Genomic DNA, 12,533 nt, shown 5'->3' with positions numbered 1-12,533 from the left:
TGCATATGAAAGAAAAATATATAAAAACACCAAAGGTGATAAAATGAAAAGGAAACACCATCAACCACACAACATGATGCAGTGTGTATGAAATGAAATGAAATACAATGAAATGCAATGAAAACAAAAGCGAATTTTAAGCCAAATTGTTAGGGAATACACAGAAAGTAGCTCGAAAGCACATTCAAACAGACAACAACAACCATTAGCCTAGTGTAATTATATACAGATCTCTATCTTGAGGGCATTTCGGTAATTAGTGCGGATTGCTCGAACATCTTAAATTGGCATTCGTTTTCTACGCACCACAACTATTGCAATGACCTGCTGCTGCAGCTTTTCAATTTCCGGATTCGATGGCACATTTATCTCCTTAAGATCGTGTTCCATGGTTCTGCAAATATAATAAAAAAAAAAATCATTTAAATTACTTTTGTTTTGTGTAGAAGTGATAGGATTGTTGATGGCTTTATATCAACTTATATTACCACCTCAGCTATTACTATATTATTTGACATTAATTTGATTCTTGTAAATCTACCCTAACTTGGAAACCTAATTTATAATAAACATATACAAAATGATAGCTGATTGCAAAATTTAACTATAGTTGAAAATAATGGATATTTAATTTCTTCCAATTGTAAAGGGTTTCAAGACAAAATTTAAATTTATAAAAAATAATCTTTTGTTTGCATGGAACATATTCCGAATTGAAATGTATGGAAAATTTAGACTTAAAAGATAAACAAACTATAACGATTCGATTATATACAGTATTTTGATATAAGTATCTTCGTATATGAAGACAAAGTATATCATATTTCAGCAAGCTATAAAGTTAAAAGACAGCCATATGATTTAGGATTCTATAACAGTTGTGAGCAGCAGGAAGCATTGAAGCTCACTCTCGGAAGCAAACAGTAAGCCTAGCTAACTAAAAATACATGTTGTAATTAAATTTTGAATCTTTAAAAATCAGACCGTTTATAAATATAATTTATAAATTAAAATATTTCCTTTTTAAACCTTTAAATTATCCGCTAGTAAGAATAACTACGTGGGTAACTCAAACGGCAACCCACACACTCTAACTAATTATTCAATGACAAATCAGAGAGCTGCTCTTATATCAGCTCAGCTCTTGCCAAGCACTCGACTTAATGAGTGCTCTGCCCTGCTCAGCTCTCCTCTCCCCTCCACTGCACTACTCTGATAAATAATTAAATTAAAAGCCACCCACTTGAGTGTCTCCATCGAAATGTTGTCCAAGTTCTGCAGCGTTGCCTTCATTTCGGTGAGCCGCTTGATGATGTCCGCACTGGTCAGCCTGTGGTAGGTGGCCTTGAGGCCATCGATGCGCTGCCGTGTGTCCTGCATGCAGCTCTTGTCGCACGACTTGCTGTACTCGTTGTAGTGCTGCTCGCAGCGCTGCAGCACATCCTCGAACTTGAGCAGTATGGAGTTGCGGTCGTGCACCTCCTGGGGCGACTCGAAGCGCCTGATCAGCTCATCGGCCGCATCGAAGCAGTGCTCCAGCTGCCTGGCCAGCTCGATGAGGTCCTCGAGGAAGGCCTTCGACTGGGTGACATTCTCGCCGAGCGAATTGTACAGATGCTTCAGTGCATCGATGCGCTGACTCAACTGCTTAGGGCTCTTTGTATAAATATCCTCACACACGCGCCGGCCCATCTTAATGGTGCTCTCAATATCCGACTTGATTTCAGACAGGGTGCGATAGATTTGCTAAGGAATAAGTAGGAATATTAAATCAGTTCATTGGGCAATTGGATTGCTATCTATCCTACCAGGCATTTCTGATACTGCGCCTGCACCGTGCTGGGTCCCGCCGAGGCCACGTCCAGCACCAGCGTGGAGTGCTCCACGTTGCGGAGATCCCCATAGGCACGATTCAGGCGCGACTCGTAGGCGGCCTGTGGCGCCGTGCACTTGTTGAGCTTGGCCTGGCAGACCTTGAAGCGCGTCTCCATCAAGTTGAGCTGCTCCTGCAGCCGATTGGCGGCGCCCGTTTTGCCATTGGCCGTGTGCTCTGCAATCAGCGTGCTTATTTCCTTGAAATTCTGCTCATTAATGGCGAATTCACGTGCCAGAATCTATGGATTTATATAGCCGGGATTAAGTTGTCTGACTGGGGATATCTGGTGTCTTACCTGGAAGTCGTCGGGCAGATCCTCAATGGTCACATCGTTTTCCAGATGGTCGCTGAGTATCTCATCCATGCGCGTCAGCCAGCTCTCCAGATGCACAATTGCCTTCTCGGACTGCTCCGCCTCGCTGGCCTTCTCCTCCAGCAGTTCGGTGCGCTTCTTGGCCTGCTGCTGCAGCTGTGTCCAGCGCTCGACAATGCCATCGATGTCCTTACGCATGGCATCGGCCATAAATTCATTGTCAATTAGCTCGTTGCCAATTTCTTGAATCTTGTCCAGCCACTCGTCGGAATGGGAGCGCAGCACGTTCTCCAGATCCTATAAAAGAGAATTCCATGAACATCTTGATCATATTTTAGGTAAACCAACTCACATCTAACTCTTCTATGATTTCCTCGGCATCCGCCGCATTCTCGGGCGTGTTGCGTATCTTGTTCTCCAGCCGATCCAGGTAGCCCGTCTCGCTGACCATAAACTTCTTGAACTCTCCCAGCTGCGTGGAGATGTGCTCCAGCAGCGCAGTCTTGGTGTAGACCCGCTCCGTCACCTCCGTCCAGCGAGCATTGAGGTGGGTGAACTGCTTGGCCAGCGAGCCGTACTTGGAGTCCTTCTCCTTGTTCTGCAGCTCGTCCATTTGCAGCAGCAGCTCGCCGCCCAGCTCATTCAGCTCCCGGAACTGCGTGGCCTCGCGCTCGCACGTCTCCTTGAGAGTCTGGAACTTGGACTTGCTCTGAAAGAGCTCGTTGGAATTGCGTATCTCGGCAATGCCGGACTTGGGCGTGTTCGCCTCCAGCTCGTTGAGCCAGCGCTCCGTCTGCTGTAGTCGCGCTTGTATCGCATCGCTCTGGGACTCCAGTGCCGACTGCTGTTGTCGCTGTGCCTGATGCAGTTGCTCCACCTGATCGTACAGGGCATTTAGCGTACGTATATGCGCTTGCAGAGACTCGCGCTGTTCCGGCTCCGCCTCCTTGATCAGAATCTCACTGAAATTGCGTGCACTGATCACATCGATCTCCAGCTTGCGCAGATCCTGCGCCTGCAGCACCTGTGGAGCGCTGCGCAGCACGGCAATTATGGAATTGTACTCGGCCACAAAGTGGTTGAAGTTCTCTATGGCGGTGGTTTGCTTGATCACCCGCTCGTTCAGCTGCTCCGGCAGCCGTTGCCAGGCGGCCTGCAGCTCCTCGCTGATCATATGGGCGGGCACCGACTCGTAGCTCGACTTCAGTGACTCCAGTTCGTCGACCAGCTGATTGAGCAGCTGCTGCTGTTGCTGCATGGCCTCCAGATTGGAAACGCGCACCTTCTGGGCGGCCACCTTGCCAACGAAAGCCTCCAGCTGCTGCAGCTGCCGGGCAATGCTCTCCCCGCCACGCTGCTCTATGAGCGCCTGCAGCGCCTGCTTCATGTCGTGCCAGCTGTCGTAGAAGATGCCAAAGTCCTGCTTCCACTCGAGATGCTGGTCGTCCAGTGCCTCGGTGGCTTCGCGCGCCTCAGCTATCTCGGTGGACAGCGAGTCCATGTGGCTGAGTCGCTGCTCCAGCTCCTGGCAGCTGGCCGAGCCCGCGTGCTGCTTGTACCAGTCCCGCGAGTCGGCCAGCACCAGCTTGAAGCCCATCAGGCTATTGAAGAAGCGCTGCTCGGAAAGCAGTCTGGTCTTGCTCTTTTGGCTGGCCCGACGCTCCATATATTGAGTTTGCATCTCTAAAAAGTCGCGCAATTTGAACTTCTTACTGGGCAACTCGGGATCCTGCCACTCCTGCAACACCTGCTGTGACTCCTGCTGTGACTCCTGCTGTGACTGCTGCTGCTGTGACTGCTTCTGCTCGGGCTCATCTTCGTCCTCCTCCTCGCCCTCGTCCTCGCCGAATCGTATAATCATTTGATAGTCCACCCAGCCCTCTGGCCGCAGCACTCGACTATCATCGAAGCTGGCCCGCTCACGTCCAAAGTTGAAGCCCTTCGACTCGATGCGCTGCGTTTGCACCTCCAGGATCTGCTTGAGTGCATCCAGGCGATCCTCATAGCTCTCCAGCTGCATGAGTACGCGCTCGCCCTTGTCATCGCCATCCTGCAGCGTGGCGGCCACCATTTGCCGCAGATCGACCAGATAGCGCTGCAGCTCGAGCAGATCCTTGGCACAGTAGTTCAGCTCGTTGATGCGCTGTGTGATGCCGCCCACGTCGGTGACATCGCGGCTCTCCATGCGCTTGAGGTCCTGTTCGCGCGCATCCAGCCAGCGCGAGATGCATTTGTATTGCTGCAGCTTCTCGGTGCGCAAATCTATCCACTTGACCACGTGGGACCAGCGCTCACCCAGCGCACTCAGGCGATCCTCCAGATCGTTGAAATTGCCAGAGGTATCGTTCACAATGACCACCATGCTGCTAATGCTATCCACCAGCTCCTGCTGCTCGGACAGATCCGCCTTCAGCTGGCGTGCCTCCGCCAACTGCTGCTCGGCCTCGGCCAAGGTCGGCCCCAGGTCGCTCATGTGCGAGATGCGATCCTCGACATTGGTGAGGAACTGACGCAGCTGCTCCAGCTTTTGTTTCTGGAACTCTGCCAGCCGCATCAGAATCTTGGCTTGCATGTCAAGGGCGCGCAGACGCAGCGTCTCCCAGCGCTCGTTCAGCAGGACCATCTGTTGACGCACCTCATTCTGATCCACCTGCGAGAGGCTGGAGCCATCCTTTTTCTGCGATTCATTGATCAGATTGCTGCCCTCCTCGAGCGCCTCGCCCACAAACTCCTGATGTTCGGTTAGCTTCAGCATGAAGCTCTCGTTCTCGTGAAACTGCAGCTTGGCCGCCTGAAAGTTCTCTGGTTCGGGCAGATCTTGAGAGAGCAGCTGCTCATCCTCCAACAGCAGCGTCAGCACCGCCTCCAAGGCCGCCTGATAGCTGCTGATCTCGACGCTCACATTGGTCGCCGTGCTCAGCGGCCGCACCGAGCTCTCCTCGGCCGGCGACTTCAGCTCCATGCTGGTCGCACTGTCCGAGGCGTAGAGCTCCCGCTCGTTATCGAGCGGCACCTCGTCCAGGTCTGTGATGCTTGTGCAGGGCACTCGGTCGCGCTCGATGGCTCGCATCGATTCCATGGCATGATACAGGCACATCACGTACATCTGTATGGACTTGTTGTCCGGCTTGTGTGTGTGCACATCTTCCGCATCCAGCAGCTTCTCGATCTTGAAGTGCCGGTGCGCCAGGTCAAAGGCCAGATGCAGTCGCTGCAGTGCATGCTGCGCCAGCGCCCGCTCCAGGTCCAGCTCATCCAGGTGGGCAGCGAGTATCATGAGAAAGGCGCGCCCATCTGCCCAAGAGCTGGCGAAATCATTCAGCGCCAAGCCGTGCGGGTCTGTGTACTGCCGCGCCCAGGCCAGCAGGGACTTCTCAACGCCATTGCTTGAATGGCTCTTGACTAGATGCTGGCCATTGAACTCGAGCGCTATCAGCCAGATGAGGCCCAGCGTCAGCTTCGGATTGCCACCCACGATGTCGTCGCTGGAGATGTTCACCAACTTGACCCCGTGCTGCTGGATCACCTGCAGCACTTTGTTCAGGTTGTTGATGTGATGCACGCGCATGCGTCCCTTTTCGGGTTTCTGCAAGAGTCACAAGCATAACATTATTTATATATCAATGAAATCTATCATAGTAGAAAAGACAACAAAGTCGAGACTCGAATTTAAAGTAAATAAATTAATAATCGGATTGAACGATTAGAAGATCCAGTGAACTAGGTTTGATCCTTCATCCTTCCTTATTAATGGTTTCTTCATTCTTCAGCTCAGACATGCGAACGGGCAGAATAGGCTCCGCCTCCTTCAGCTTGATGTTCCATTTGTAATATATTCAAGGCACACAAAAAAAAAAGGTATCCCAGCAAAACTTTCTCCAGTCACAGGGTATTTTTTAGCACTTACCAGCTGAGTTTGTGTCAGGGTGCTGAGCAAGGCCAGCAGGCGATGGCCATCTCTCAGGTCCAGGAACAAGTCATTAACTGGTGTGCACTGGGTGTTGCTTAGATGTGAATTGATCCATTTCGTAAAAGTTTTCTTCTGTATGTGCTGTCGTTCATCTGCAAATGGAATGGAGGGAGAACGAAACATTAGTTAAAGAGTGTGCAAAGATTGGTGCAGCTCTCTCATGGCAGACCTCTGGCCGCATTGGCCAACTTTAATGGCACATTGTAGGCCATCTTGGCGCATGGCTAGCCTCAGAAATTATTGTTGGTTTTTTATTGCTGTCTTTCTCTCTCTTTTTTTTTTTTTTTTTTTTTTTTTTTTTTTGCAAAGCTGCGCACGTTGAAGGTGCAAACGTTTCAAGCTGTTGGCCCGCCGAGTCTGTTTTTTCTAGACTTATTGTCAGGCCAAGCCCAGCTCTTGACTGGCGTTGACTGGAGCTGGCTCCGCTAATGAACGGCACCAAAAACGTGCCAACTGGCTCAAAATCAATTAGTAAAGCCGTCTCACAACTCAACCGGACCAAACGCTTCCTCCACCCTCTGCGTCATTTGTCAGTTTTGTGTGAAACTGCATTCGGCCAGAAACAAATTCGCAACTTGGTCATGTGCATTCCACCCACGAAACGAGTGCAAGTGGGCTAAAAGCGCCGATTGACGGCAGCTTAGTTTGGCTTCACCTCTCGATGGGCACTCAAGATGGCTTAGACTATTGCCCATAAATATATAGAGAGAAACATAGAAACATTGCAGCAGCTATCAATAACTATCGGGTGAGTATTTATCCCTTTTATTTAAAAGTTTTAAAAACCTTTTCGTCCTTAATTTCTTTTATTCAAAAACTGTGAGAAATTATATATATATATATATATATATATATATATATATATATATATATATATATGTAATACATATATGTTACATATAAAGATTGAAACAAATTTAAAAAAAAATGGAAAACATTTGTCTGTATTGTCAGACATAGTAATTTTTAAATACGGACTATTTAGAATCTTATTCAGTTCTTAAAATTGGTAATCTGCAAAATCTTTTTTTTTTTTTTTAATGCCAAATCTTTCTTAAATATTTATAAACAATCAAAACGTACAATAAAATTATTTCTATATATTAATCTGTATTATATATACAGATAAATATTATTATTATATTATTTTTCTATATATATTTATTATAAATACAGATAAATATATATAAATAATTTATATATTTATCTGATAAACAAATATAATTAATTTAATAATAAAATATAATTATACATTAATATAAAATTATAAATCTTCATATATGACACACTTTGAATTAAATTTAAATTAATAAAATGTGAAGAATTTCAGTCTACTTTTTAAGGCCCTTGGTCCAGGCATTGCACATCGTGCGCATCTCCTTCACACTGCATCATAAGTTATGCAGTCTGGCAGGCTTTTGCAATCAACACCTGAACTGGAACTTCAAGGCACCTATCAATCTACGTCCAGGGTGAAACGGCTATTATGGTGCTGTCATTTCACACCATCAGCGAACCAGGCTTATGCGCTGCGCGGTGCCAGTTCAATTCGCTTCATATGTGCCGGGCCATTCCTGGCCATTCTGACGTCAAGCAACGCGCTGGCAATCGAGTGCGACAGGCTGGCTTTGCAACTGATGGAGCTGGACCTGCTGGCTGAGGCTTGTCGCCCTGTCGACTCTTGATGTGGAGATGTTGCCCTGAAACTCCTACACAAAACAAAATATGGGATTTGTTGTCTTAACAAGGGCAGAGTGAAAAACATCAAACAGCGATACGATTGTCTTACTAAGCAGTTCAACTACAGTAAACGGTTTGGGCGTCAGCTCTAGCGAATGGGTGAGTGATACACTAGCTCTACCCATGACAAGAGTAACTCAAAGTACCGTCAAAACTTTGGATTATGTTTGTATATTATATTATAATTCCACTCTAAAATCTTCAATCTGCGACTTCTACTGATTCTATTTATATTTTTATACCCTGAACCCATTGAAAATGGGAAATCAGGGTATAATGGTTTTGTTGAAATGTATGTAACAGGCAGAAGGATCAGGGCGACGAGCTGAGTCGATTTGGCCCTGTCCGTCTGTCTGTCTGTCCGTCTGTCCGTCTGTCCGTATGTTTGAACGCGTCGATTTCCGAAGATATAAGAGCTAGAGACTTGAATTTTTTTTTTAAATGACCGTATATACAGCGCGGACGTCGAGTTTGCTTTTAAAATTAGATAAATCATCCCGTTATGTTTTTATCGAGTAAAAACATTCAAGTTCAAATCAGATGCCTCTATAGCTAATTGTGAATGATTTTTCTTTTTTTAAATTTCTCAAATATTCAATATAATATGTAGATCATATGCTGAAAGTTTCATTAAATTCCGTTCAGTCAAAAATTAATAAAAAATAATCAAATATTTGGCCAATTAACAAACGCACGTGCAGCAGCTACAACAAAAACATCACATCAGCTGTTAGTTTCGTTTAGTTTTGGTAGATGGCGCAGCAGCAGTGAATCTATTTGAGTTTTGCCAGCGTCACCAGCAGGAGTGGGGTGGCTTAGTGTGTTAGCTGCATGACGCTCGATCAAGAAGTCGCGGTTCGAATCCCGATCGATGCAACACTGATGCTGATTTTTTTAATTGTTTCAAAATATTTTTATATTTTCATAAATGCGTTTTCTATTTAATTTATATTTTTAAATACACCGAAATTGAAATTTTAACTATACTTTATGTGCGTTTTTAATAGTTTGGTTATTCTAGCAGATTCTTAGAACCACATCAGCAGCTAGTTTCGTTTAGTTTTGGTAGATGGCGCTGCAGCAGTGAATCTATTTGAGTTTTGCCAGCGCCACTAGCAGGAGTGAGGTGGCCTAGTGTGTTAGCTGCATGACGCTCGATCGAGGAGTCGCGGTTCGAATCCCGGTCGATGCAACTGATGTTAGTTTTTTTTAATTGTTTCAAAATATTTGTATATTTTATTAAATGAGTTTGGTATTTTATTTATATTTTTAAATACATCGAAATTGAAATTTCAGCCATACTAAATGAGCATTTTTATTTGTTGGGTTCAGGGTAGTATCTAGTCGAGCACTCTCGACTAGAATTTTCTTACTTGTTTCTTTATACACACTTTTATTTTAATTTCATTTTATTTATATTTCTGTGATTAATATTTGATTGCATTGGCAATTGGTATCGAAAAGTGTGTAAGCTCATTAAAAATGAAATCGCGCTATCGCAATCATCACATAGCTGGTTTTGCAGCTGCATTCACCACTCAAGGTCGGAGGGATTATACCGCTGTGGTATGTGGAGCGTGCAGCGTAGTGGTGATGGAAAAGTCTCGGCTATTAATAGTCGTAGCTCAACGTCAGGTCATGGCACGTCACTCGAATTATACGCAGCTTAATGGCCATATAAATGATGATGCCAACAGCTCGGCGAACTAATTGCCGACTTGAAATATTGCTGAGGAGCTGACGAACACGCCCACAACTAATCGATACACACTCTAAAATCACACACGTTTATTGATCGATAATTGCGTTGCAATGCGAAAGGCCATTGAAGGCAACGAGCTTGCCCGGGCAAATTGTTGCATTTGACCCATTAACTGTGGGCAGCCAGGAGGAGCCTCTGCTATGGTCCGTCTACGCATTCCACTCCATTTGCGGGGCTGAGTGTGTAGCCAAACTATTTCTATGACTGCTCTGCAATGGTTTCACTTTGTAAATTTACCTTCTGTCGAATTGTGTGTGGGACACATTTTGCGTGACGTTTGCTAATTAAACTAAATTTCATTATTTGCATGTATTGAGCTCGAGACATCACCAAGGACCAGTCAGGCTAATTAAATGCAATTTACTAAGCCATGCACAACTGCCGAGTCATCTGGAAGAAAACTGATGACTTGCAGACTATAGAACCTCATCGAGCCCAAAGCAAAACAAAGCGAAGCAAAGCAGCAGCATCAATTATACTAATTTCCTGCAATTGCAGTTGCAGTTGCATTTACAGTTGGCTCTGCAATTTGCTGTTGCAGTGGCACTTTTTGTTTACTAGGAAATATTTTTGAATTTCTATCTCTCAGTTAAAAAAAAATTTTTTTTTTTTCTCTCATGTTGGTTTTTCTAGTTGTTTGCAAATTGCTTTCAGCTCCGCTGGCCGTTATTTTGGTTTGCCTTTTTTTAGCCAAAAACTCTTTTAGTTAAAGTTGGCCAACTGGCTAAACCTTGGGCTAGTTGAAAAGTTTAGAGATAGTTTATTGAAATAAAAATAGACTGATTAAGCTGTTCAACAAATTGAGTGGCGCTCATAAGGAATGGTATTTAAGGGAATTCCACAAAATTTCTAATGACTTTTACTACTACTATATTACAAAATCCTAACATTTAATTTTAGAGAAATAAATGGATATGGAAAATATGAATGAAACACATAAAAGATAGAGATTTTAATAGAATTGTATTTAGAAATAACTTGTAAAATAATGCAAAATTTAACAAATTCGTATTCATATGGAGTAAAACAAGTATTTAAAAAATCACTTATTACTATATAGATACGAAAAGGCTAATTATTATGATTCCCTCTTAACTTAATTCATGTTTGTATTCAAATTAAATATTCAAAACCTATAGTAGTATTGCCATGATTCCAATAGTGAGCATAAACAAATATTCCGCTAGGAATCGTATGCTTCATCTTGATTGTTCCAGGAACTGTTACTGCATTCGCAATTACTCCCGACCCCTTCGGTGCCAGCATGGGATTGGTTAGCAAAACACCGAACGAATTGATGATGGCATCAACAGTGGCCTCCGAGATGTCGATTGGAATGCCTAGCAGCGGGCCACACACATTCAGTTTCATGATTATCTCAGATTCTGGAGAGGCAGAAATGTGATTTCAATCATAATGATGTGCAGTCTGAGATATGTTGACACCGCTTTGAGTGTCGAGTTGCTATGAGAATGCGCGACAGTGAGTAAAGAATAATTATATGCCAAGTTATCTTATTGTTCGAACTATAGAAATACTTTACAATTATTGTCATATGAAGCAGATGCACGTTAATATGGCTCATTCCTGAAATGGCCCTCAATGCCTGGACCACAACGAGGAACCAAACAGCATCCCTTATGTATGCCAATTCCCGTAGCTCATTCTTCCTTTTTTTCTAACATCACAGGCTAAAAATAGTACATAGAGCCCAAAGTTCGTGCCATGAATACAACATGGCTTTTTGGGCGAGTTCGCATCTCTCCTCAAGCGGAAATTTTGCTGTCCGTTGGAAAAGCAAAACAAAACTTTTTTGTTAGCATTAACTGAATTGTTTTTTTTTTTTTTTTTTTTTTTTTTTTTGTACTTTAATGCATTGTTCTCAAAATGAATGTTTCACTAATTGTAGTTTAAAACTCAGTTAAATAATACTTGGTATATGTGTGATATTATGATTAAATAGAATTTTTTTTTTTGTGTAACAAACTCAATTTAGTTTTCTAGAGAGTACATTAAAACTCGATTCTACACAATGATGAATATTTGATTAAATGAAAAGTTTTTGGGTATCAAACTCAATTTACTTTAAAAGAAAAATTCTTGAATTCAATTCTACAGAATATTTAGTCAGGCTGTAACAGCAGTTCTATGGAACGTTCAAAAAATTCCTTTCGCTTCTAGACTCTGCTCGTCTCTTTCATATAAAAAACTAAATCTTTTGCATTATAGAATTCACAAATTATCACTTATACTTAATTAAATATATTGCTAAATAAGGTAAATGTTTACCATAAAAAAACTATTTCCGCTAATGTTTTTTTTATATTTTTCCGGGCATTTCTTCAGACCCGTAATGTCAGTTTCAGTTTTCAGAATTTCGATTTCAACTTTGTTGACATTATTACCGAATAATTAACGAACCGAAACGAATGGCTCGAACCCGTGCGTAGCTTCCAGTCTTTATATGTGTGTTCAAGTTATATGCCTGATAGTGCTGAATGGGCGTCGTTTATCAGTAAAAGAGAGCTTCATTCCAGAGTTCCTTCACCTTTGCGAGTTTTCTTGCCGCTGTGCGTGACACACATATACACTCGACCACATCGTATAAACATTTGTATAAATGCTCATATGTGCGTAGCAAGTATAAATATTTGTTATGGCTGTGTCTCTCTCTGCGTGAGTCTGGTTGTTGTTGACCCAGAGGCAAGCGGCACATGCCACAAGCGGGCTCCCAACAATAAACAAAATGTGGCGGAATATTGTTTCAAAGTTTGTTTACACAAATTACAAATTTTGTTGCATACCAAGTAATAATCGAATGCTTAAGGGCCTATATATATAAATCTTATAATAAAATAAAGTATTATGGCAA

General features: G+C 43.5%; 1 protein-coding gene and 1 long non-coding RNA gene across 23 annotated transcripts in view; one reads left to right on the top strand and one right to left on the bottom strand.

The window, feature by feature from the left end:
* LOC108620745 (dystrophin) overlaps nt 1-12,533 on the bottom strand; it is a 165,597-nt gene that overhangs the window by 138,107 nt on the left and 14,957 nt on the right. For 18 of the 20 annotated variants that reach the window (XM_089472699.1, XM_089472709.1, XM_089472689.1 and 15 more), the window contains 6 exons: nt 6,097-6,251; nt 2,542-5,775; nt 2,172-2,486; nt 1,809-2,114; nt 1,244-1,746; nt 307-394 (listed from right to left, as the gene is read on the bottom strand). In XM_089472699.1, the coding sequence (XP_089328825.1) occupies nt 307-394; nt 1,244-1,746; nt 1,809-2,114; nt 2,172-2,486; nt 2,542-5,775; nt 6,097-6,251 (4,601 nt within the window). Of the gene's footprint in view, nt 1-306; nt 395-1,243; nt 1,747-1,808; nt 2,115-2,171; nt 2,487-2,541; nt 5,776-6,096; nt 6,252-6,328; nt 6,486-12,533 lie in introns of those variants that run through there. The other 2 variants (XM_089472567.1, XM_089472720.1) reach the window with 2 other exon arrangements.
* On the top strand, nt 6,547-12,240 carry LOC149270546 (uncharacterized). 3 transcript variants are annotated; one of them, XR_016270792.1, is made up of 3 exons: nt 6,547-6,907; nt 7,490-7,998; nt 10,849-12,240. It is a non-coding gene; the product is annotated as an uncharacterized LOC149270546 (long non-coding RNA). The 3 variants fall into 3 exon arrangements; XR_016270795.1 differs by having other exon boundaries at nt 7,490-11,143; nt 11,226-12,240; XR_016270793.1 differs by having other exon boundaries at nt 7,490-11,143; nt 11,223-12,240.

The sequence above is a fragment of the Drosophila arizonae genome, chromosome 2 (assembly GCF_054131065.1).
Source record: "Drosophila arizonae isolate 15081-1271.41 chromosome 2, UAZ_ARI_1.0, whole genome shotgun sequence".
In the NCBI taxonomy this organism is placed as follows: domain Eukaryota; kingdom Metazoa; phylum Arthropoda; class Insecta; order Diptera; family Drosophilidae; genus Drosophila; species Drosophila arizonae.
This window is presented reverse-complemented; position numbering and strand designations above follow the sequence as displayed.